This window comes from Patiria miniata, unplaced genomic scaffold, assembly GCF_015706575.1.
Source record: "Patiria miniata isolate m_02_andy unplaced genomic scaffold, ASM1570657v1 HiC_scaffold_4, whole genome shotgun sequence".
Classification (NCBI taxonomy): Eukaryota; Metazoa; Echinodermata; class Asteroidea; order Valvatida; family Asterinidae; genus Patiria; species Patiria miniata.
This window is the reverse complement of record NW_024037071.1, coordinates 7,870,945-7,893,091: the sequence shown is the minus strand read 5'-3', so window position 1 is coordinate 7,893,091 and position 22,147 is coordinate 7,870,945. Positions and strand designations below refer to the sequence as shown.

Sequence of the window (22,147 nt, the reverse complement as noted above, 5' to 3'; positions counted from 1 at the left end):
TGTATAAACTCCGGCTTGTCAACTTTAAACATGTCCAGCAGTTGGCAGGCACATAATGACTTATCGTAATTCCTGTTAATTTCAACTTCCGTGTGTCACAGAGCATAAATGCTAGTTTCTAAAGGCCTTGCAATAGTTTCGGAATTCCCTGAGCTGAGAAATATCCACCCCCTCACATTATATACCCATTTTGATATTTGCTAAAATTAACCTCTCTGCCCTTTTACAGATTACCGCGTCACATCTTTCCCACGTTGTTTTGACGATTTGGTACTTTGGGATTTTCCCTTCAGCACGCAATTGGGCGTAATAGTACCAGCAGCTGTAGTATTGTTTAAGTTCTCGCACACATAGTGTGAGAAATAGTTTCCCCCGACACGCAATACTCATAATTATATGCATACATTGTTACAAGTCACGTACGCCACTATGCAGCCACATACACACAATTGGTAACATGACAACATTATTTTGTGTGCACTACAAGAATCGTCTGATCGCTTGACTGATGCCTTTAAAATATCTTGTGTGGCCGTTTTGACCAATGATCTCGAAGCGCTTGACAATTAATAACCCTGTTCATCAGGTATGATACCATTTTTCTTTTGCAGCAGCTCCAGATCAGCGCAACCTGGTCTCGATCTTTGCAGGATACCCATTTACTCCTGGGTGGAGAGAGGTCGTATAGTAAAGCATATTACCCCAGAACACAATCAACCATGTTCACGGCAATGCTGTCGAACACCTAAGACCATAATGAATGATCATAGACTGTTATTTTAATCAAAAGCAGACGAGTCAATGCTATAAGCATAATATAATCTTTCCCTTCCAAAATCTTTTATTCGAATCTTCCATTCAAATGCACTCTTAAAGCATTTACATTTTGCATTATCATAATGTAACATTTAAACTGTAATGGTTGGAACAAATCTTACTTTGTTTGATTAATTTGTAATATTATTAACTTCACAACACGCATAAGGCAGAAGAGAGTTGGGTGGTCCTGATCATTAAATCAAGGGTCAAAATATTATAATATCACACTTTTGATGAAAATAGAAATTAAAGAAAACAAAGCGTTCGTCCCCAGCCAGGGTTGTGTCAAACATAACAAATATATTCAATCGTCCACCGAATAGCCGAATACCATTTATTTCTACCAAATAAAATTATTCGAAAAGTCCAAGCCGTTGTCACATGAAATTCGGACTCCAATGAAATCTGGTGTCTTTTACCTTTTATGGACTCTTACCCTTACACGTGACCAGTTATCCTGCATATCTGCAGGCATGTTCAATGCCCGACTCCGTATTTCAAGAGTCTTTATTGATAATGACACCGTCTCAAAGATGATGAAAAAACGTTTGTGGTGTAATTTTATTCGTGTGATTTTGTGTGTCAAATACCACATTTTGTGGACAGCCACTTTACCAAGGGCGGATCCAGGGGGGGGGGGGGGGCAAAGGGGGCCATGGCCCCCCCCCAAAACGAAACCATTTTTTTTTTTTTTATGTGGCATCGCAATAAAGGCAGGCAATGAGTACACCACCATCTTTTCCTCAAAAAAACATTGGTTAAAGTGGTCAGAAATTGCCTCAGATCGCACCACAGAGCATCTAGAATCCAAAAATTTTTCGGGGCCCTTAAGCGGGCCCCGAAACCCACGCCGTAATTTTTTGGACCCACTTTTTGGGGGACCAACATTTTTTTTGGCCCCCCCTAAAATTGTGTTCTGGATCCGCCCTTGCACTTTACACGCAAGATATGAGAGTTGTGATTAGTCTATAATTTGCATCATTAAATGTTGTCAAATATTAGTCTTCTTACCAATATAAAAATCTATATTCATAAAAAAAACTTGTTACCGCAATAATAATGCCGAAACAAATCCACCAAATCTAAGTTCCAATGTTCGAATATTAAAGGGAATGTACATCATTGGCTTTTGCTGTAATTTTCAGAAATGAACTATTTGAGGGGTTAGTATAATAGATCAAATATTGTTACACTGATATGTTTGAAATTGTGTGTTCGAAAATGCTGGAAAAACCAAGACAAACAAAAATGTTCAAGTAGTCTGGTTCCCTAAGTTAAGTTTGAAGCCCACAAACACTATGAACATCTTCATCCCTTAAAAATTTGTTAAAGAGCCATTTTCCCTTGAAATTACAGTTAATAAATTAATGGATATTTCAACATATTAATACAGATTAGGAGTCCGTGAAAACACCCTTAAGAAAGTCCTTTGTTTACCCATGGAGATAGACCCAGTGTCCCGTTATGTATAACCAATGATAATCCTCAGTGGCCAGGGTCATTAAAAAAAACGTGAAAATACCCTCACAGGATTAGTCCTATATAAGCCCCATGTAAATGTCCGTGAAACATCTCTTAAAGATTCTTGTAACGGAGAAATGGACTTTTAATGAAAATTTAAGGGATCAGATGTATGAAAGGTTGAATCAAGGGGGAGAGCAGAGGGCTAAACCTTGTCAACTGATGATGATAATGTTACAGGAGTTTGGGAAATAAAATATAAAATAATATATAAAATATTGATAAATAAAATATAAAGTATTGAGAGTGTAATGTTCAAAATTTCTTTAATTGTTGGCCCCGAAAATGGGTGTGACATTAAATTAGTCTTGGGCGTGCAATTCTAAAACCACACGAGAATTGAGTACACACTATTCTTAAACAAATAAGATTTAATGACTTGGAAAAATTCCAGACAAACAGATAAATTTAAAATAAAATGTGCAAGTTCATCCTCAACGGTTAGTCAAAACATCTGCGTGTTGTTATATGTTGAAGAACTTGACACATTGATTTTGATTTTATAACTACTTGCATGTAAATCAGTTACAGTTATGTCAATATAAAGCTTTATTTCAATCAATTTAACAAACATGTTTTAATGAGAATATAATCTATCCATTTAGACAAGCTCACATACCCAAGGATGCGGTACTGCATGCAGGGCCCCCAAAGGAAACCAGTTTTAAACTGTTTGAGGACACCCTGGGGGAAGAAATGTAATCAAAATAGCTTATTTACAAAATTTAATTATATGCCAAGACCTCAGTAGTTGAAGTTTTAAAATATAGAGCGATCAAATGAGGAGCAAGAACAACTCTATAGTGTCTTGTCTAGATGCATGTGATATTTTATTGAGTAGACTAATTTTTCTGGCAAAAGTTTGTGTTCTATAAAGTTGGTTTTGAGCGTTTCTTTTCAATGTCTTTTTGTCAAGCGGTAAAAACAAACATGAAACAGCCATCAAAAATGGTAGTTTTCATGTGTCTTACTTAAGATGGATTTAGTGAAATTGGTCTTGGGACGCATCTTTAGCTAGGATCAATCTTAGGGTGGGGACTCATCTTAAGTCCTGGCAAAATATGACGTGTTTCATGAAATCGACCCCTAACTGTTGATTATGGAAGACAAAATTCAAATCCATTCTTGAAGCCAGACTAATACTAACTCTGTTGTGTTTGTTTTCTCAATTCCGCCTGGCACTCTTCAAAGACGGCCTTGAAGCGCTGGGTGGTTCCGGCCAGTTTGAACCGGACGCCCAGCTGCTCCATCTGTGGGTCACCGTCCGCCGCGTCCATGGCCTGCCACACCAGGGAGTTCTCTGACCCCCCGGTAGGTGCCAGACTCATTTCCTTGGTGATGTAGTGGTTAGCACAAACCTAAGGAAGCACACCACAATGAAAACTTGACATTTTTGGAATCAGTTGAAAATGATTATCTTTGGATTTTGTTCCCCTAATGCAAGTAATGCAGCTTGTCCCCGACAAGTTTGGTTTAGCAATTGCGGTGGTAGGGGTATACTACAGGAATCAAAATTCAAAGCTAACTAGCTTTAATATACTGCGGTACGTGGGGACTTCTGCAAAAAGATTGTAACAAGATTGGATAATCTTCTTGAAAGCACCCACTTTGGCCTCCATTGACAGATGGGCCTCACTTTCAAGATGCTCAAAAGGTTAAATTTGGTACACCCTTTTCAGCTCAACTCATATGGAAAGATTGAACATTAAAAAAATGGATAGTTGACGTACGTCTTAGAATGAAAGCATCTATAGTCAATGGAAAATGATTAAATGCAGTGTGAGAATTATCTGGTTAGTGAAAAGTTTGACACTTAATTAAACAGTAAGGAGGGACTACACCAAAAGATCAGCAGTTGCAGAGATTCAGAATCACAAGAGTCTAGCAAATAGAAATGTCTACAATTTAAATGATTAAATAAAACATGCTCCACAGTGAGTCTCTCCTTATACTATTTGATACAGTGATGCTCTGGACTGTAAATCGGAAACGGTTGTTGTAAGATATTTAGACTCACCCTTAAGACCTGGTCCCTCCTCATGATGATCCTGTACTTTTTCGTCTGGGTGTTATGGAGAATCTTGATATCCCCGATACCGCGGTCCTTCCACTGAGTTGTGGCCTTGTCATAGCGGTACAGCTTGGCCCTTGAGCAGAAGAGCTGGCTCTCATCTTCCTCTCCGGTAACTTTCTCCACCTACGGTAATTTAAAGGACCCTGAACTTGAAAGACAAACAGGTTCTGCACAAAAACTGTTTGCAGTAAAAGCAAAAAAGGCTGGTCGGGCTAAAGCCTTTGAAAAGCCTGGGCTGGTCTTGGAAAAACCCTCAGGCTTCTCTCATTAGTGAACAATATACTCCCACTAAAGGCCACGTTCAGCCAGCAATTCCTGTTGAACACTCAATTGTTTGACTTCTCAGTCAACTTCTGACTGAATTCTTTAATTACTGACTCTGACCTAGAGTAACAAAAAGAAGGTAGGTTTTTAAAAGTCCATTAAACACCTTAAACTGAAATACACAATCAGTAAATGAGCATTTCGATTCACTCTATGCAAACAAATCATACTTATGCGCTTCTAATTTTTTTCCCACACTTGGCTGGTTGTGTTGCAACTCTCCAATTAGCCAAAGAGATAAGATTCCATTGATTTAACACATTCTGTGGTTCAAAATAACACATCCCACCTGCTCTGGTAGATGGGCCACCGGTTCAAAGTGGATGTCGTCTCTCTCCTCGGAGACACTGTCATCTTTGCTACCCGCTGCTGTTGCATCCACTTCCTTGCTAATGGAATCTGTTGTAGAAGTGGGCGTCGCCTCTTCTACCTTTGGCTTCTGGGCGTGGCTGGCATTGGCGCTGCGCAGGAGCTCCGAGAAGGCCTTTGAGATGTTTGGATCGCAGGATTCGACAATGGGCAGGTCAGAATCTCCTGCTCAGATAATCCAAACACAAAGATAATATAACAACTGCGCTTACAAGTTAAAGGTTCTATATAATAATAATAATAATAATAATAATAATTTGGGAGGCTAATCATCCTTACTGGCAGCTGGGATGCTGAATTGCGAAGGACGCGGCTACAACGTGGTCGGGCCGCTGGCACGTAAAGGCGCCTATGGCTGCCGGCCACATCGACCCATATATGACCACGGAGCCAGCCTGAGATCGAAAGTGTTTGATTTGTCCGGAGGGAGGAAAACCGGAGGGCCCGGAGAAAAACCCTCGTGGCACAGGAGAGAACCAACGCACAACTCTACTCACAAGCCACCCATGCCACTATATGGACACCATTTGCAACAAAATGGTATTTGCCGATTTCAGAAACAGCAAAACAATAAATTTGAAGCAGGCTATTGAAAACACTAACCTGTCAAAGTTCAGCTCAGTAGATTATTGTTTGAGAAAACTTTGAAAATGCATCTTCATTTTTCTTGAAGCAATTCAAGTGTAGGTTTAATACCTTTCTAGTAAATGATGGTACTTCCCTCTTTTCTTAAAAATAACATTAACTTCTTCTGTCATTGTCAAGGAAAGAGGAAATTACCTTCATTTTACTTGTAATTATTTATCCAGTTCTCAGGTGACGTCCACTGATTACAATAATATAATGAACAGGTCGTGGAATGGCTGATATATTTGACTGATTTCAAAGCAAACAAGCTCATAAGCCTATTCCTCTTGGAAGCTCTTAAATCATGCAGGCTAAAGTATTGCATTTGACAAACAATAACACCAAGCAACCCATTCAATTAAAATAACAATGTGGACATTTTCCATCCTCTCCTCGAGGTCACTCGAGATTTTCAAATATTTGCACCAAAAAAAATGCTATGCAGACATCTGGTCGCCCGAACAAATATGGTATACACCGCACAGCCCCAAAGTGCAGGACCAGTAATAATAAGTTTAAAGCCTGTTCACTTATGATCAGGGAAAGCACAACCCGATACCTTAAGGCGTTGTCCTTACCTTCAGTTGATATCTCTTGCACTTGTTTGTCATCTTTGTCTTCATTTTGTTCACCTTTGTCTTTGACTTGTTCATCTTTGTCTTTGACTTGTTCATCTTTGTCTTCGACTTGTTCATCTTTGTCTTCGACTTGTTCAGTTTTGTCTTTGACTTGTTCATCTTTGTTTTCGACTTGTTCATCTCTGTCTTGGACATGTTCATCTTTGTCTTGGACTTGTTCATCTTTGTCTTGGACTTGTTCATCTTTGTCTTCATCATCGTCATTAACGTCATGCTCATCATCATATTCATCCTCAGCGTCTTCATAATCCTCATCATTATCATCATCATCATCAATGTCGTCCTCATCATCATATTCATCATCAATGTCTTCATAATCCTCATCGTCATCATCAACGTCTTCATAATCCTCATCGTCATCATCATTGTCAACATCCCCCTTAGCCTCCTGTCCATCTTGTATATTCGATACACCACTGTCATCTTGATCCTCTTCTCCATCGACTTCCTTTGTGGCATGACCACCAGCCTCCTCTTTGATGTTTTCGTTCTGCTTGCAATTTCTTCCTGCTTCCTCTTTTGTCTGTTCTTTCCCCTCTTTCTTAATGTCCTCCTTGGCTGCATCTACTGCCTTCTTGAACTCAAGAGTTGTCTCTTCTCTTCTGAACCTCACGGCAAGCTGTTCCATTTGGACCTCATCCTCGGAGGCATCCATAGCCATCCAGACCCAGGATTTTGTTGAACCAGCGTAACACTGGAGATCGAGTTCAGGTGTGACATAGTGGTTGGCGCACACCTTCAAGACCTGTTCCCGGCGCATGACAATGCGGTATTTCAGGTTGGCAGGACTGTATAGGAGCTTAATGTCCCCAAGTCCGCGCTCTTTCCACTGAGAGGAGTCTTTGTCAAAGCGGTAGAGCTTTGCTCGGTGGCTGAATTTAACTGTCTCATTCTCTTCCCCTGTCTTAAGGTCAGTGCATTCAGGCAGCTCAACAATAGGCTCAAAATAGATGTGATTGCCTGGCGAACTGACAATATCAGGGGACCTAAGCTTGATGGGTGACTTCTCAGAATTATTCACCTCAGGCGATTTATTGACATCCAGATGAAAGGCGAACGTCGAGCCCTTGGACTTGGCCATGTCTGCAAAAGAGAAGCCCATGAGTGTTTCCTCTTTGGTAGTGGTTTGTGTGGATGTAGCTGGCTTGTCCTCATAGACAAACCCCGCTGATGGTTTGACTGGAGTTACATGAACTGCTGCGGAAGCAGAGGCCAGGACAATATTATGAACAACACCAGCTTTGCAATCATTATCTACATTTTTGGAATCATCATTGTTAACATCAGCTTCCTGTTCAACAAAAGCCTTCATTTCAGCATTGTTGCCTTGATCTTCTTCTCCTTCCTCTTCATTTGTGGCTTGACCCCCATCATCTATTTCTAAGTTGTTTTCCTTCTCTTTGTCAATTTCCAGTTCTTTCTCCTCTGTGGTTTGTTCTTTCCCTTCTTTCTTAATATCCTGCTTGGCTGCATCTACTGCCTTCTTGAACTCTAGAGCTGTCTCCTCTATTTTGAACCTCACAGCTAGCTGTTCCATTTGGACCTGTTCCTCTGAAGCATCCATAGCCATCCAGACCCAGGATTTTGTTGGGCCGGCGTTGGACTGGAGATCGAGTTCAGGTGTGACATAGTGGTTGGCGCACACCTTCAAGACCTGTTCCCGACGCATGACAATGCGGTATTTCAGGTTGGCAGGATTGAATAGGAGCTTAATGTCCCCAAGTCCGCGCTCTTTCCACTGAGAGGAGTCTTTGTCAAAGCGGTAGAGCTTTGCTCGGTGGCTGAATTTAACTGTCTCATTCTCTTCCCCTGTCTTAAGGTCAGTGCATTCAGGCAGCTCAACAATAGGCTCAAAATAGATGTGATTGCCTGGCGAACTGACAATATCAGGGGACCTAAGCTTGATGGGTGACTTCTCAGAATTATTCACCTCAGGCGATTTATTGACATCCAGTTGAAAGGAGAATGTCGAGCCCTTGGACTTGGCCATGTCTGCAAAAGAGAAGACCATGGGTGTTTCCTCCTTGGTAGTAGTTTGTGTGGATGTAGCTGGCTTGGCCCCAAAGATGAAACCCAGTGATGGTTTGTCTGGTGTCAAAGGAACTGCAGCTTTTTGAGGGGTCAGTGCGCTGGGGTTCTGCACTACTGTCAACGGTGCAGCAGCCTTGTCACCTGCTCCTCCAAAATCACATTTCTGGAAGCCGCCCCCAAACATAAACTTGGTGGTAGGGGCTGTGAAAGGCTGTGTAGCTCCAAATTTCAATGCTCCTGAGAGGGATGTTGCACTGGACGATGCGAGAGATCCACCAAATTTAAATGGTAGTTTGATGGCACCATCAGAACTGCCGAATTTGAAACCTTTACCTCCACCAAATTTGAGATCGCCTCCTGATGAAGCTGAACTAACGATTTGCGGAGAGGTCCCTTCAGAAATTGTCCCTTGTTTGTCTGTTTTGATATGAGCAAAACTAGTCACAGTCAATGCTCCACTAGCACCAAATATAGTTGATGAGGGCTGGCTACCCTCTGTTTATGAGGAAGGACAAAAAGTATCAAAAATACAACCAAGACTAAGTGTTTAGAAGCCAGAAACAGCAAAAAGAAAAAAAAGCCGACAAAATAAACCCTCTAAATGCCAATTAATAAAAGCAAAACGTTAGAACTTTGCAGATTGAGGGAACAAAACCTCAAATGCACTTAGGCCCTAAAATTTACCTCTTAAAGTCAAACAGGAATTTCATGCACCTGTTATAAAGTTGCAAATATTTTTTAAAATTCCCTACTCCTAGTAGTTTCCCCAATATTTTGACTGATGTCACTTTGACATATTCAGACATATTTCCCATTACTTGTGTTAACAAGAAATAGTACTTGGCTGCCTTGTGTTTTCAAACATCCCAACATAGAGCTAGATCCCCATAGAGACATGCTTCCCTCCAGTTGATGAACGTATGCATTGTGAAAGTATTTACTACGATACCTTGGGTATCACATGTGGTTGATGTCTTCTTAGCGACAGATGCAGTAGTTGTTCTGGCGATAGTACCAAATGTCTGCTGAACTGAGGCTGTGCTGAACACTGGACCTTGTGAATGCGAGACAGTGGCAGCTGCTGGCTTGACAGATGTGGGTGCTAGGGGAAAAATCATATATTACACTGTCTGTCTGGATCAAGCATGCATCAAGCCCAAAAACTTTACACGGAATGGCCACGTGGAGAATTTTATCACCACATGTGTTTATAGGTCACTAACCCTGGCATGCCTGTACATGCACAAGATATAGGTCATTCACATGGCCAGGGATTGTTTACAACCTGTCTGAGCTCTGGGCGGCACGAGGGGTTGACACAAAGGGATCGGTGGCACTTTAGGGGTTGGCCACTAAGATCTCCTATTACTGCAAAAGGCATTAGGCGCCATCTTGGCTTCTGTCTTTCAACCCTTCTTACTCCGGAGTGGCTAGGGTCTGGCCAATGGGAGTCAGGCTTGTGGTGTATATTAGGGGTGAGGATTACATAGAAGCTTGGCCTTATTGGCCCATTGAAAAAAAATATGCCCATATTTGGAAAATGTGGAGAATTGTATTGTCCGCTCGCTGCGTGAAGAGTCCTTAAGGGAAAAGATGTCAGAGACACCTATGAAAACCTACAACTCTTTCCTCTTGCAGCTAGATCCTCAGGATCACATCCCCGGCAGCCGGGACATGGAGGCTCATCCTCACAGAGGAAGAAGGTAGGTGGGAGGAGGAGTGCTTCAGCCCGGGCCCGCTGATCAGGGGTAGGTGTCTTCTCCGATATAAAGATCACATCATCTTCATCACCATCATGAACATCATCTGAACATCAGAAGCACATTGAGATCATACATCCTTTGCAAAAGGTTTCAAAATTTGCAAGCAAAAGATATTTTGCACAAGACTGTGCTTATAAGCATGTGTTTATTTTCTTTCTGCAGACTCCCAGAGGGTTTGGAAGCACTGCCAAAACTAAATGTTGTTGACAACTGAACAAGCTCACAAGAAAGTTTGCAAAGTACAGTGATAACATTTCATTTGCGATACACACTTTTATACATCCCTGTATCTTGCCCAATAAAAGAGACTGAAATCCTGAAGTGTTTGCCTTTATCTTTCTGCTGGCTCAATGTTGAGGGAGGGGAAATGCTTGAAGGGTGACTGTTGCTTGTGCTCAGGGTGCTGAATTCTGGCAGTGCTGTAGACCCAATGGAGGATTTATTCTGGCCAAAGGTGAATGCAGTCAATAAGGTCTGTGGTTTTCTCATGCGCCTTGTTCTTCGAATCCTTTCCAGTGGAGATTTCTGACCGATGGAGAAACCACCCGGCGGATTTTCTGACAACCAACAGAATATAGGCCTTACTGCTGCAATCCTGTGCAAATTATTTCTTCGCAAGCCCTTTAACCCATGCCGCAACTGTATATGTACTACATTGTATTACACTGCATGTATTCACTAAAAAAATCCATGCATCCTTTGAGTGCTTCGGTGGTTTCGGGCGGTACAGGGAGTTAAAGGTAGGGCAGTTTGGGGTGGCATAAAAACAAATATGAGTAACCAATGCATAGCAATTTCCAAAATGGAACAATTTTCAAATTTCTCTTTTATAGTCCTCAGAGGACAAATGGCAAGATTGCCAGGCGATCAGTACTTTTTTTAGCATTAACCATTAAGAAAAAACAGACTCGGACCTAAAACTGCCCGAGTTGATTATTTGATTTGATTTTAATGGTACAAAAAAGCACGGCAACAAATTGTAAATGGCTGTACGTACCCGACCTGTCTGAAGACTTTGAACTGCCAAATGTAAAACTTTTCTGGTAACTTTTGGCAAATGCAGCCTGAAATAAACAAAACAGAATAACAAAATTAAGAAATAGCAAGATTGGAAATGCATCCAAAAACTTTTCCCTTAAAATTTAGAGAGTTTTTTATTTTAATAATAAAAAAAAAGATTGCCTAATGCCAGTTCTTGGTTCTTGGTTGGTTCCTCTCCTAAATACTCCACGTGGGAGTTTATACAGGAGGTCAGAAACACCGGGGCAAACCCCTTCTCTTAGCGATAAGTGTTTACTGGGTCGAAGTTTACGTGCATTTATACAACACACGGGACCTACGGCTTAACGTCCCATCCAAAGGACGAAGCAATAATGGTTAAGTGCCTTGCTTAAGAGCACAAGTGTCCGCCGGCGGGCTCGAACCCACGTAACTGTTGCCTCTGAAACACCAGAACGTTAGTCAGGTGTTCTTAACTGCTAGGCCATCACACTCCAGTTCATGGCCTTCATGCACTACGTGACTTCAGAAAGCAAAGCAAGTGTAAATTGTGCCTGCACCACAATCACAAATTTGCATTTTGACTCTTCTTCAAATTACAGGTTTGACAAATCGTGTTTTTGATAGGCTATTGCATCATACGGCAGTGATCATACTGTCCTTTAAAGCAACAATAAAAAAATATCATTGCTTAAGCATTCTATCCAGCATGATGTCAAACAACTTAGTGCACTTTGTGTTGTGGATTGGTCTTAAAGGATAGTCAAATTCGCACAGACAACTTGATTATAAATTGCATACTTTTTTTGTTGTTGGTGGTGCAAATGCAATAGTCGAGGATGTTAATGAGAATCCAAAATTAAGACTTTTCATATCAATCACTCAAATTAACTGTCTTGGGTTTGTCTTACTGCACTCTGTTTTAACTCTACCTCTTCCTCCACTTTCCTGATAGCCTGGAGTTCCTCCAGACGTCGCTTGAACTCTTTGGCGAGCTCCGAGGTTTTGAACTTGACTGACAAGTACCAGTACGAAACCTCCCCTGCTGATGGTGATAAGTCAAAGAAACGCCAGACCAACCTGTCAGAGGACTTCAGGTTTGTCGTCATGTGGGCGGAAATTGAGTGGCTCGAACATATTTTTGAGTCCTGCAATGAAAATTTTACATGAGTAAACGTTCTCACACACTGATTTGTGATCCATGATCTTCACTAATGGATATTAATAGATCTGATAATATATTTTTTCAACTGTGAAGTAATGTTAGTCCATTTCAGAATGAACGTGTTTTTCAAATTTTGTGCATTATCCTGATGCCACACTTCGCATGCCAACTTAAGTGTCATTTTTCCAAAATTACTTTTATTATAAACGTGTATTTTTGTACATTTTTGATTAACACTGGTGCCATTGTGAAACTTGTTGTTGATATTCGAATGAGCACTGGTATTTTGGGAAGTCACTGGCTAATCACTTTTGTTGTGTGTTAATTAAGATTGGTTTGCAGTTTGGAATAATTTAATACAGTACACAATACATATAAGCGTAGTACAATTAAGGGTTACAGAGTTCAATGCTATAATCCGGCAAACACATTTGCCTGTATAGCTTTGATGATAATTTGTGAAGTATTAGTCTGCAGGATTGAACAAAATATTACCTGTTCGTGTTGTACGATCAGTCGCAAGCTTCCACTGTCTTTGAGGCGTAGTATTTTGACGTCACCGTTCCCTTTTTCCATTACCTTCCAGACGCCTTGGTGTCTGGCAAAACAGCAGAATGCAGCTTGCTGCTTGTACATCAAATCTTCATCCTCCTCTCGTATTGTGGTGTTAAGAAAACTTGACCATACCTGCACATTTGAGAATGATGACATGTGCAACCACATGTATTTAATTATAGCCTGAATTCAACCCCCCTCCCCCCCCCCCCCAAAAAAAATATATTATTTCTCACGTATCAAAACATTTTGAAAAGAAAAAAATGATGTCCAAAATTCCCGATAAAAAAAGTATAAAATCCCGCTGGGGTACCGGTTGTGAATATTGTCCTGCCGGGAATCCGGGTTCTTCCGAGAAGAAGAAACTGCGATCCCGTCTGGATTTCTCCCGACCCAGTTCCATTTTCCATGGGATATATGATTTTAACATCATAGAGTACAGTGACTACTGTAAAATCTGCTTTCTGTTCTAGCAGATTGTGCCACAGCACAATGTCCAAGAGGATGACCCTCAAAGCAGAAGTTGGGATGCTCACTTTCTTCAGTTGACTTTGTTGAAAAGAACAAATCAAATAAGATGTTTCATAGTTATCAGCTTCAACATAATCTTGGATTGTCTTACAAGTGGCTGTTTTCTTTCTTCCTCCTCCTCCAATTTCCTGGCAGCCTGAAGTTCCTCCAGATGTCGCTTGAACTCGTTGGCAAGCTCTGAGGTCTTGAACTTGAACTTGGTGGTGGTCCAGACCCATGACCGGTCTGAGGACTTCAGAGGGTTCAGTTTCAGGTCACTGGTGATGCTGTGGTTTGCAACCATTTTTGATTCCTGCAACAGGGAACAGCCATTAATAAAGTATTCATATACAGCTGATAAATACAGGCATGCAACTGGGAATTTAGAAAAAAAAACCAAGGAAATCCCGAACCACACAAGACTTTGTACAGTATTTTTCAGTTTGTAATTGCATTAGTGAAGAGTGAAAAATGAGGAAATCAGCAGATCCAACGAAAAATTACATGCCTGTAAAATACGTTGACTGTATTAGCTTTGTACGCAAACAAGAGAGGGTGTACTAGTTCACGCACATTACACACAACTTATTTTAATCCGAATGTACTCAAAACAACAGCATTGGCGTGAGCTTCAGGAATTGTCGCATTTCCGAAATAAACCTTGTACGTGTTCAGCCACGGACTTTCAATAATTAAATACGTTTCCCTTTCAGCTACATATATTTTGTAAGTATATGTTTTTCTGTCACAAAGTATGTATGTAATATGCGCGATCTTGCTTTCGGGACAAATTTACACTCGTTGCTGTGCATGCATCATCACATTTTTGCACTTCCTAGTCATTTTGCAGTCATGCCAAGATGCGCTGCATCTATAGCAAAGCATGTTGTTTTTTTCCTTTGAACAAGAAAGCATATATGACCATGAAAGTGCTTATTCAATTTACGTTAAAATCACAAATCTTGTTGTGAGATACTTGACAAAGCCTGTGAGCGAGATGGCGCATATTACCGTGAAAGTACTTAATCTGTTTACGTTCACGGTAATTATGCACCATATGTTCCAGGGGCAAAAAAAGAACATGTGTTGCTCGACGCCGGTGCATTTTGGAATGGACGCATTACTCTTGAAGTGCAAACGTTTTTGATTGACGATGCCTTCACCGCAAGGCGTGTAAATTTGCCCCGTAAGCAAGATGGTGCATATTACCGTGAAAGTACTTTTGATGACTTAAATGCAAACAAATATGCGACATAAGATTGACATGCTTCGACAGATTTATGCATAAATGTTAAATGAAATATTGCAATTCAGTAATTGCAATTGTTAATTGTGTTGATTTTTCTGGTTTCTTAAGCACAAACATGCAGACTTACCTGTTGCAGTTGCATGACTAGTCGCAAGGCACCAATATCTTTATGGCGAAGTAATTTTACATGACCAATCCCTCTTTCCTTCCAGATGCCCAATTTTCTTGCAAAGTGGTAGATATGGGCTCTCTGCTTGTACATCAACTCTTCGTCATCCTCCTGCATTAAAAAATGCCGCGAGTAAAACTCCTGCTTAGTAACGAAGACAGTCTGAGAAGACAAAGTAATTATGAAAGCACAATGATGAGGATGCCTTAATTTATTGAGAAAGCAATATCAGGTGGAAACAAAATTCTAGTAATCTTTGAAAGTGACAATTTAAAAATGTCCCACAATAAGTTGATATTTACACAATAGCAGTTTGAGCGAGATCCAATGATATTGTTGAACTATTTCTGCACAGGCTTGGTAAGTTTAAACAAACTTCATTTTGTACAGACATTTCTGAAATCAAGTATGCTATTACAAAAAAATAATGTCATTTCTTCGGAGCATTGAATGTTTGTTAAGACCTTCATGTAAACTCATGCTTGAGAGCATTAATGAAATACAAATTTCAGGAATGGCTAAAGACACTGACAAAAACATGGTTGAAGAAAGACATGGGGATTTGTTTTCAAAACATTCAACTTACTGGTCCAGGCATTTCTGAGGGATCCAATTTAGCTGCTGTCACAAAAGTGGAAGTGAAGGATTTCTTTTTTGCCTGCAATGAGTTTCCTACAAAAACAAAAGCACACAATTATTCAGCCAGTATATAAACAGAAATCAAAACACACGTCGTGCCTATCAGGTTTATCAATTTAAGATTGAACTTGATCACAAAAAAGGTAAGTGTTCTTTCAGCAACACAAAAACAATTCTCTTGCTGTTGGGGATGAATGAGAATTGTTTTCGTTTTGCTGAACACTTAGCTTTTTTAGTGATCCATGGCAAAACCTTAAAACGGTGTTTGTGTTTAAAATTCTGTAACTTGAAAAGTTCATGAGTGATTTGAAAGATTCGTGTGCTAAAAGAAAGTTTATTAATTATGCTTTCACATCCTAGATTTTGAAAGTGCTACATGCAGAACTTCATTAAAATATGGTCCTGCCATTTGGGTTTCCTTTTTTTTTAAAAAACTTATCCTGTATGTTCCAACAATACTTTGTCAGGAAAGACCTGTACATCTATAAGGAAAATTTTACCAATATTTACTCTTATCAGAGACTACCCATGCAGTATATACCCACAGACGCTTTTTGGCGGCTTAGAAAGAAACTCATGTGTGAATTAACTCCCACGTATTAGTACAACAAAATGAAATTTAACTCAGAAAGTGTAGTTCTTCACCAGGTAGTTCAAATGTTTTAACTTTGTTCCCACTTGACTCCTCATGTTGAGAACTGCCGATATCTCTAGAAGGTGGGGGTGGTAATTGTTCCATGAAGTCCTCAGAGGCAACTTTCACTGTAACCGCAGCTGGTTGAACTTGTGCACTGTGTTGCGTTCCTCCAAAATACGAGCTGTATTTTTTTTTTCTTGGACAAGAGTCTGATAGAGAGAGTAGGTGGGAAAAAAAAAACTTTTTGGTCTCAATTAAATGGAAAATGTATAAATCTTCAAAATAATTTGACAGATACATGACCAGCCATATGCAGAAATGAAAGTAGCATTTAATTTATTTATAAATCACTAAATAACCCTGTACTTGTAGAAAATGAAACAGGGGTGAAAAAAATGGCAAAACTACAGGAAAAAGTAAAGAGGGACTTCAACTGTACTGAAAATCTAGAGAAGAGTATAAATTCAGGGAATGACAAAAAGCTTATCTCGAAAGTAAGAATGAATTATGATTATCAAAGTGCAAACCTACCGTACTTCGATGAACAGCGTAAGTAAATTTAGTCTGCACACCACCCCCCAGCGGCGTACAATTAAGGGGGGGGGGGGCGCATGGCATGGGGTTGCAAGCCCCTTCTCCCACTTGAAGCTTGAGTCACAATAGTTATCTGTAGGTTAAACAAAAATTGGTGGTTCCCCCCCCCCCCCCCCCCCCCCCGTTAATTAAACATTATACGTACTTGAATAACCAAATGCTCCAAATGGAACTTGCCGTGGCTGAGCACATGCATCTGCAAAGGATGACCCTGCATGAAAGAGAACAGTTAAAAAAGTTTGGGAGAGAATATTCTTTTTATAAAATTGCATGGCTCCAAAAAAAGTTTTGTTCAACAAAAATGGACCTTATTCACGAGGAGCCATTTAGGTCATGTTCCCTGAATGGATTATATAAATTGTGAACTGTTGAATGGGATCAGTGGTGCCTGACTATATGTTCCACACTAGCCTCACTTTCAATTGTTTTTTAAAATTCAGATTTTACCTTGCTTTCAATTTGATATGGCCGACTCCTGAATATAAGCCCATATGATGAAAATTCCCCCAAACAATTTGTACTATTCATCTAAATTTATCAAGGTAGCACAGTTGTCAATAAAGCAGCAAATATATGATGCGGCTAAGCTTGAGTAACTCCAGCTTCCAATGCTCATCAGGAATTCGACGTTTAGAGCGGGAGCTAAAACTATGTTGTAGATACTAGATTCTAAGAGGCCAGAAAAAAAAATGAGCATTGGAGCTGGAGTTACTCGAGCTATATGATGAGGCGTTGATTATATAATATTGCCCTCAATGAAATTGATATCATGATTACACTTCAAAGATAAAAGGTTATGAATTCAAGCATGGGGATAATTGACAGCAAAAGATACCTTGTCCATAACTGTAGCCTGAAGAATCTCGCAATGATCCCAGTGTTCCCAATGTGTTTTCGTCAAATGTCCAGTGGGGTAACCCTTGAAAAATATCTTCAGGCCTCATGTTTATGTGACTCTCCAAGCCTTTTTCAATTAGAGGACACAACATAAGGAAATCACCATCTTCTGAACTGTCCACAATCTCCTGCGCTGCTTCAGTGGCATCAAGCATGCATTCGATCGCAGTGTTCATCTTTGCCCCACAGTTGTCCAAGATTTTTGCTTGGTCCCGACGTATTTTGGATATGGTCTGGAGGAGACTTGCTTCCTCTGCGCAAATGTCCACACGGACCTTGTTGGCAAATCTCTTGACCTGTTGCTCTAGTTGGAAAGTGTGATTGTCAAAGTCGGAGCCTTTGGTCACCATGCTTTGGGCAGCAGATTTGAACTCGGATAGTCTTTGATTCCCAAGTTGGGATATCATTTGTCTCACTGCCGATCTCTTCTTGGTAGCAGCGGATTCTACTCTGCTGGACTGATGGTTCGGATGACAATCTTGAACATTCCTGGTTCCGCTTCTTTCAAGTTTAAGAGCTACACACTCTTTGCACAGTAACTCCTTGCAAGTTTCACAGTAAATACCGCTTCGCTCTCTGCAACCAGGGTGTTTGCTGCATCCTGCCAGGCCTTGCTGCTTCTTGACAGCCTGGGCTTTCTTGCCGCAAGTCAGGTCATCCAATGCAGCAACTCTGTGCTGCGAACATGCAGGAATGCGGCGGTGAGCTGTCTGACAGTGCTTGCAAAGGAACATGCTGCAGTCAAGGCATCGTGACACTGCTCTGTTCTTTTGGTCACAAGCCTCACAAACCAAAGCCTTTCTTTGAGAAGTATTTTGCAACACTTCCTCTTGGACTCGGGCATCTTCAATCAAGCCAACAAGGTGAAAATTGGTTTTCAGGTTGGCAACGTTGTTATCAGGGATGTCAGTTTCTTCTTCGCAGATGGGGCACTCAATACACGTACGTCGCTGAGAAAAACCTGTTTGAGGTTTAAACTTCTCAGCCAGGCATTTTTGACAGAAGCTGTGCAAGCACAGCAAGAGTTTGGGCTCCTTGTATCTCCCATTGCAGATGGAGCACACAAGGGATGTCTTACTGATGCTTATTAACTGAGTGGTTGCTACATCTGCCATCGTGTTTCAAAATGGGAAAGTCCCCGTCACAATACACAAATACCTGGAAATAAAAACAAAAAAAGGACCATGCATGCATCACCCATGTGACACATTTAAGTTTGATACAGACAATAACTGACTTGACTAACTTGTTCCGATCCACCCACTGGCAGATCCAAGGGGGAGGGGGGGGGGGAGGGCAACCAACAGAAGGGGGCCCAAATGGATTTTTTTTTTTACATTTCTGTCTTAAATTTCAGGAAATATATTGCATATCCCTATCACCTGCCATCATAGGCCTACACATACCTTTTAGTTTTAGTATAATAACAATGTGGAAATAGCACACGATCTATAACAAAAGTATAAGTATAATCCTCTTCCCCCATGTACATACTAGCATACCACATACATATAGGTCGACGTCTAACATCCGCTTCATAGGTTAAAAGTTATATGCAGAGTTCATCTAGTGCACATGATGCCCTCTTTCCACAAAATTCTAGCTGATATTCAACATGGAATTAGTGAACTAAGTTAGATGATTCCAATTACATAAAGTGCCTTTTCCTGCTTGTATTGTAGTCAAATGTTCAGGTAGGCGAAGTTATCCATATTTATTAGCTTGAGTAACTGCAGTGCAGCTTAACACGCTCATCAGAAATTCACATGTTTTGTTAAATGTGAATTTCTGATGATTGAATTTCTGATGAGCTTAATTCCAGCTAAAAGTAATACTACATGGAATTGTAAGTCCAAAAACATCAAAGTGCCTTTTCGTTCTCTGTGAACAGGGTCCTTATGTCCTAAACTCGACGATTACCGAAAAGACGACGAACATTTAAATAACATTCTGATCTGTTTAAAAAAGTCGATCTTACCTTTTCAAAATCAATCGAAAGGGAAACTGTCCCACACCGATTCAGTATAAAAATCGTTATGCATCACGTGCCGGGCTAGGATAGGGTACAATCAATCATGGAGCTATATGTGTAGTAACTTGTATGTAACGCATGGTACAAGTACATGACAAAACTTAGTTTGTGTGCCTGCACGGACACACCGGTCGTCCTATCTATAATGTACGGAGGCAAACGCACTTTGAACCTGGGCTATAGGCGTTTCCATGTCGTGCACGTAATTGCGTGGCCAGGGGAAATCCCCAGCCACGCAATACCATTAAATACTAGACTGGCTTCACAGTCCTCCACGCTTCAAGTTGCACGGCACCGGCGCGAAGTCAAACTGGATGATGATGCGCATAGCGGCGAATGTCCAGTCAACATTCCGAGATTCATGGGAACCACCCGTCCCATGGGCGTCGCCAGGATTTTTTCTAGAGGGGGGCAAAAAAATTTTTTTGCCAAAAAATGCTTGTATTTCTCAACACATTCTCGATTTATCAGTTTTAGAGGGGGGCAGGGAAATTTTGCCCCCCCCCCCCAACACATGAAATTTACACCACTTTGTCTTCGCGCCTCTTTTTCTTTTTCTTTTTTTCTTTTTCTTTTTTCTTCCTTTTTTTTTTTTTTTTTTTTTGCTTTTCCAGGGGGGGGGCAAGTGCCCCCCCTTGCCCCCCCCTCGCGACGCCCATGCGTCCCCCCCCCAAGATATCGTGTTTTTTCCCGCCAGGTTCCTCCATTTTCTAATAATCTTTGGAACTTAAAAATATTGGGACAGGTGGGATGGCCGGGGGGGGGGGGGAAGCACTCTTTTTGTTTGTTTACCTTCTCGCATGTCCTGCATGTCGGTGGGATGGGGGTTAATTGGATAGGGCACCCTCGTGCATAATCTGGTTTGAGCACGGCACCGGACCCGTACACATTTTGCGCCAACAATTTGTGGATCTCATGAATGGAGCCTAAAAGTAAAAGGTCACCATCAGCGAGCTTCTCTTTGTTTTAAAACGTACATCCTAAAAGACATGTTTATATGTCTCCTATTTAAAGCTTTAGTTTTCACCCAATTACCGCCACAAAATGATTTCCCATAAACGTTCATCTTTGTGCAAGTACACCGAGTTCCTCTCGTCCACATGTAATTTAGATTTTCGGAAGTGCGAGGTCGATTTTCGACACGATACAAATTTATCTTTCACGTCAGATGCCTTTTTCGAGGGTGATTTTCTTAAGAAATCAATGCATCAAAAGCAATTGCAAATTGCGTAGATTTTCTGCAAGTTAATTTTCCCATTCAAGGGTTCCGGAAGCGCGCCACCAAGGCCAGGTAAACTTTCAGGCTCTGTGCTGATTGGTCAAAAGTAATAACAGCAGCGTACGCGTGGCTAGAGCACATGCTGCGCTGGCGCGGCGCGCACATATTCACACGTGTGCTGCTTTTGCTAACTTGTGCATCCAGCAACTACTTTTGTACACATGTATTTGTAAATATTATGCAGGAAAAGCAAATTGGAGGTACATGTATGTAGTCTCAAGTTCCTTTTTATTTCCTTTGAAGAATAACATTATATTACAGATAACATTATGCAGAAGTATAACATTTATTGTCAGCCATTTATCGCAAGGTTACACATTGTGATCTGAAGATGCAACCAGGACAGGTTGTAAAACTGTTCCCTTGATCCTAGTAAAGCACGTTTCCAGTTCGAGTTGATTAAATTCGATTTTTGTAAGCTATTATTTCATTCATGGATGCCTCAAAATCTACATTAATATAAATTACAAATGTCTACTTCCAACTGAAAACAGCGACAAGTTTTACAAGACAAAGCCAGAAAAATTTTCAGATTTATTAGAATAAGAGACTGTGCACTTGTTTTACTTGCAGTTTGCTAAACCAACATCAAATGTGTTCAGGCATTTTCTGTCATGAATTGAAATGGTTGTTGGAGAGGATATTTGGGAGGCTATTTTCTTAAAACTTATTCATAAAACCTCCTTCCTATAATAATATTTTGGAGCTTAAAAATTAGAAGCACTCTGTACCCTGAAGGCTACTCTCAACTTTCTAGAAAGAAAAGAATTTCGACTGAAGTCTCTAGAGTGTTATATGTCACAAAAAACCTTTGATAGAAAGCTGATGGAATCCACTTTAACCCCACTAAAAATAATTGAGATCCTGCTGCAGTTTAAGCAGAACATATTAATATTCGGAGTTTTTTGTTTAATCCACATCAAGTTTGGCTGTGGTGTTGCAATTCAGGACAAATGATTCAGACCAGAATTTGTAATGACTCGAGTCAATGACTCGACTAAAGTCCGACTAATTGAGTCACAATTTTTGGTGACTCGACTCGAGTCACTGGGAGCAAATGACTTGACTCAACTCGAGTCTTTTATCAGAAGACTTGACTCGACTTGGGCGAAGGCTAATAAGACTCAAGTCCTAAAAATAAAAACAAAACCTTGCGAAAAATATTTGCAATGGCTTATGCCGTACGGTGCAAATTTTATATTCACGTCACTTTTCAAATACAGTACGGCAGAGCGACCGCTTGTCATTTACAAATA

The 22,147-nt window shown here is 40.6% G+C and overlaps 1 protein-coding gene across 1 annotated transcript; it reads right to left on the bottom strand.

The window, feature by feature from the left end:
* Positions 1-2,580: 2,580 nt before the first annotated feature.
* LOC119740082 (E3 SUMO-protein ligase RanBP2-like) lies at positions 2,581-19,817 on the bottom strand. The gene is made up of 17 exons (XM_038215285.1): positions 19,559-19,817; positions 17,519-18,738; positions 16,829-16,894; positions 16,098-16,298; positions 15,400-15,485; positions 14,772-14,924; positions 13,508-13,708; positions 12,826-13,017; positions 12,098-12,313; positions 11,083-11,230; positions 10,024-10,209; positions 9,353-9,505; positions 6,313-8,898; positions 5,028-5,272; positions 4,358-4,537; positions 3,488-3,698; positions 2,581-3,024 (listed from the first exon to the last, which is right to left on the bottom strand). The coding sequence occupies exons 2-17, from the start codon at positions 18,693-18,695 to the stop codon at positions 3,005-3,007; spliced, it is 6,021 nt and encodes a 2,006-aa protein (XP_038071213.1). The 5' UTR covers positions 18,696-18,738; positions 19,559-19,817; the 3' UTR covers positions 2,581-3,004.
* Between the last annotated feature and the right edge of the window lie 2,330 nt (positions 19,818-22,147).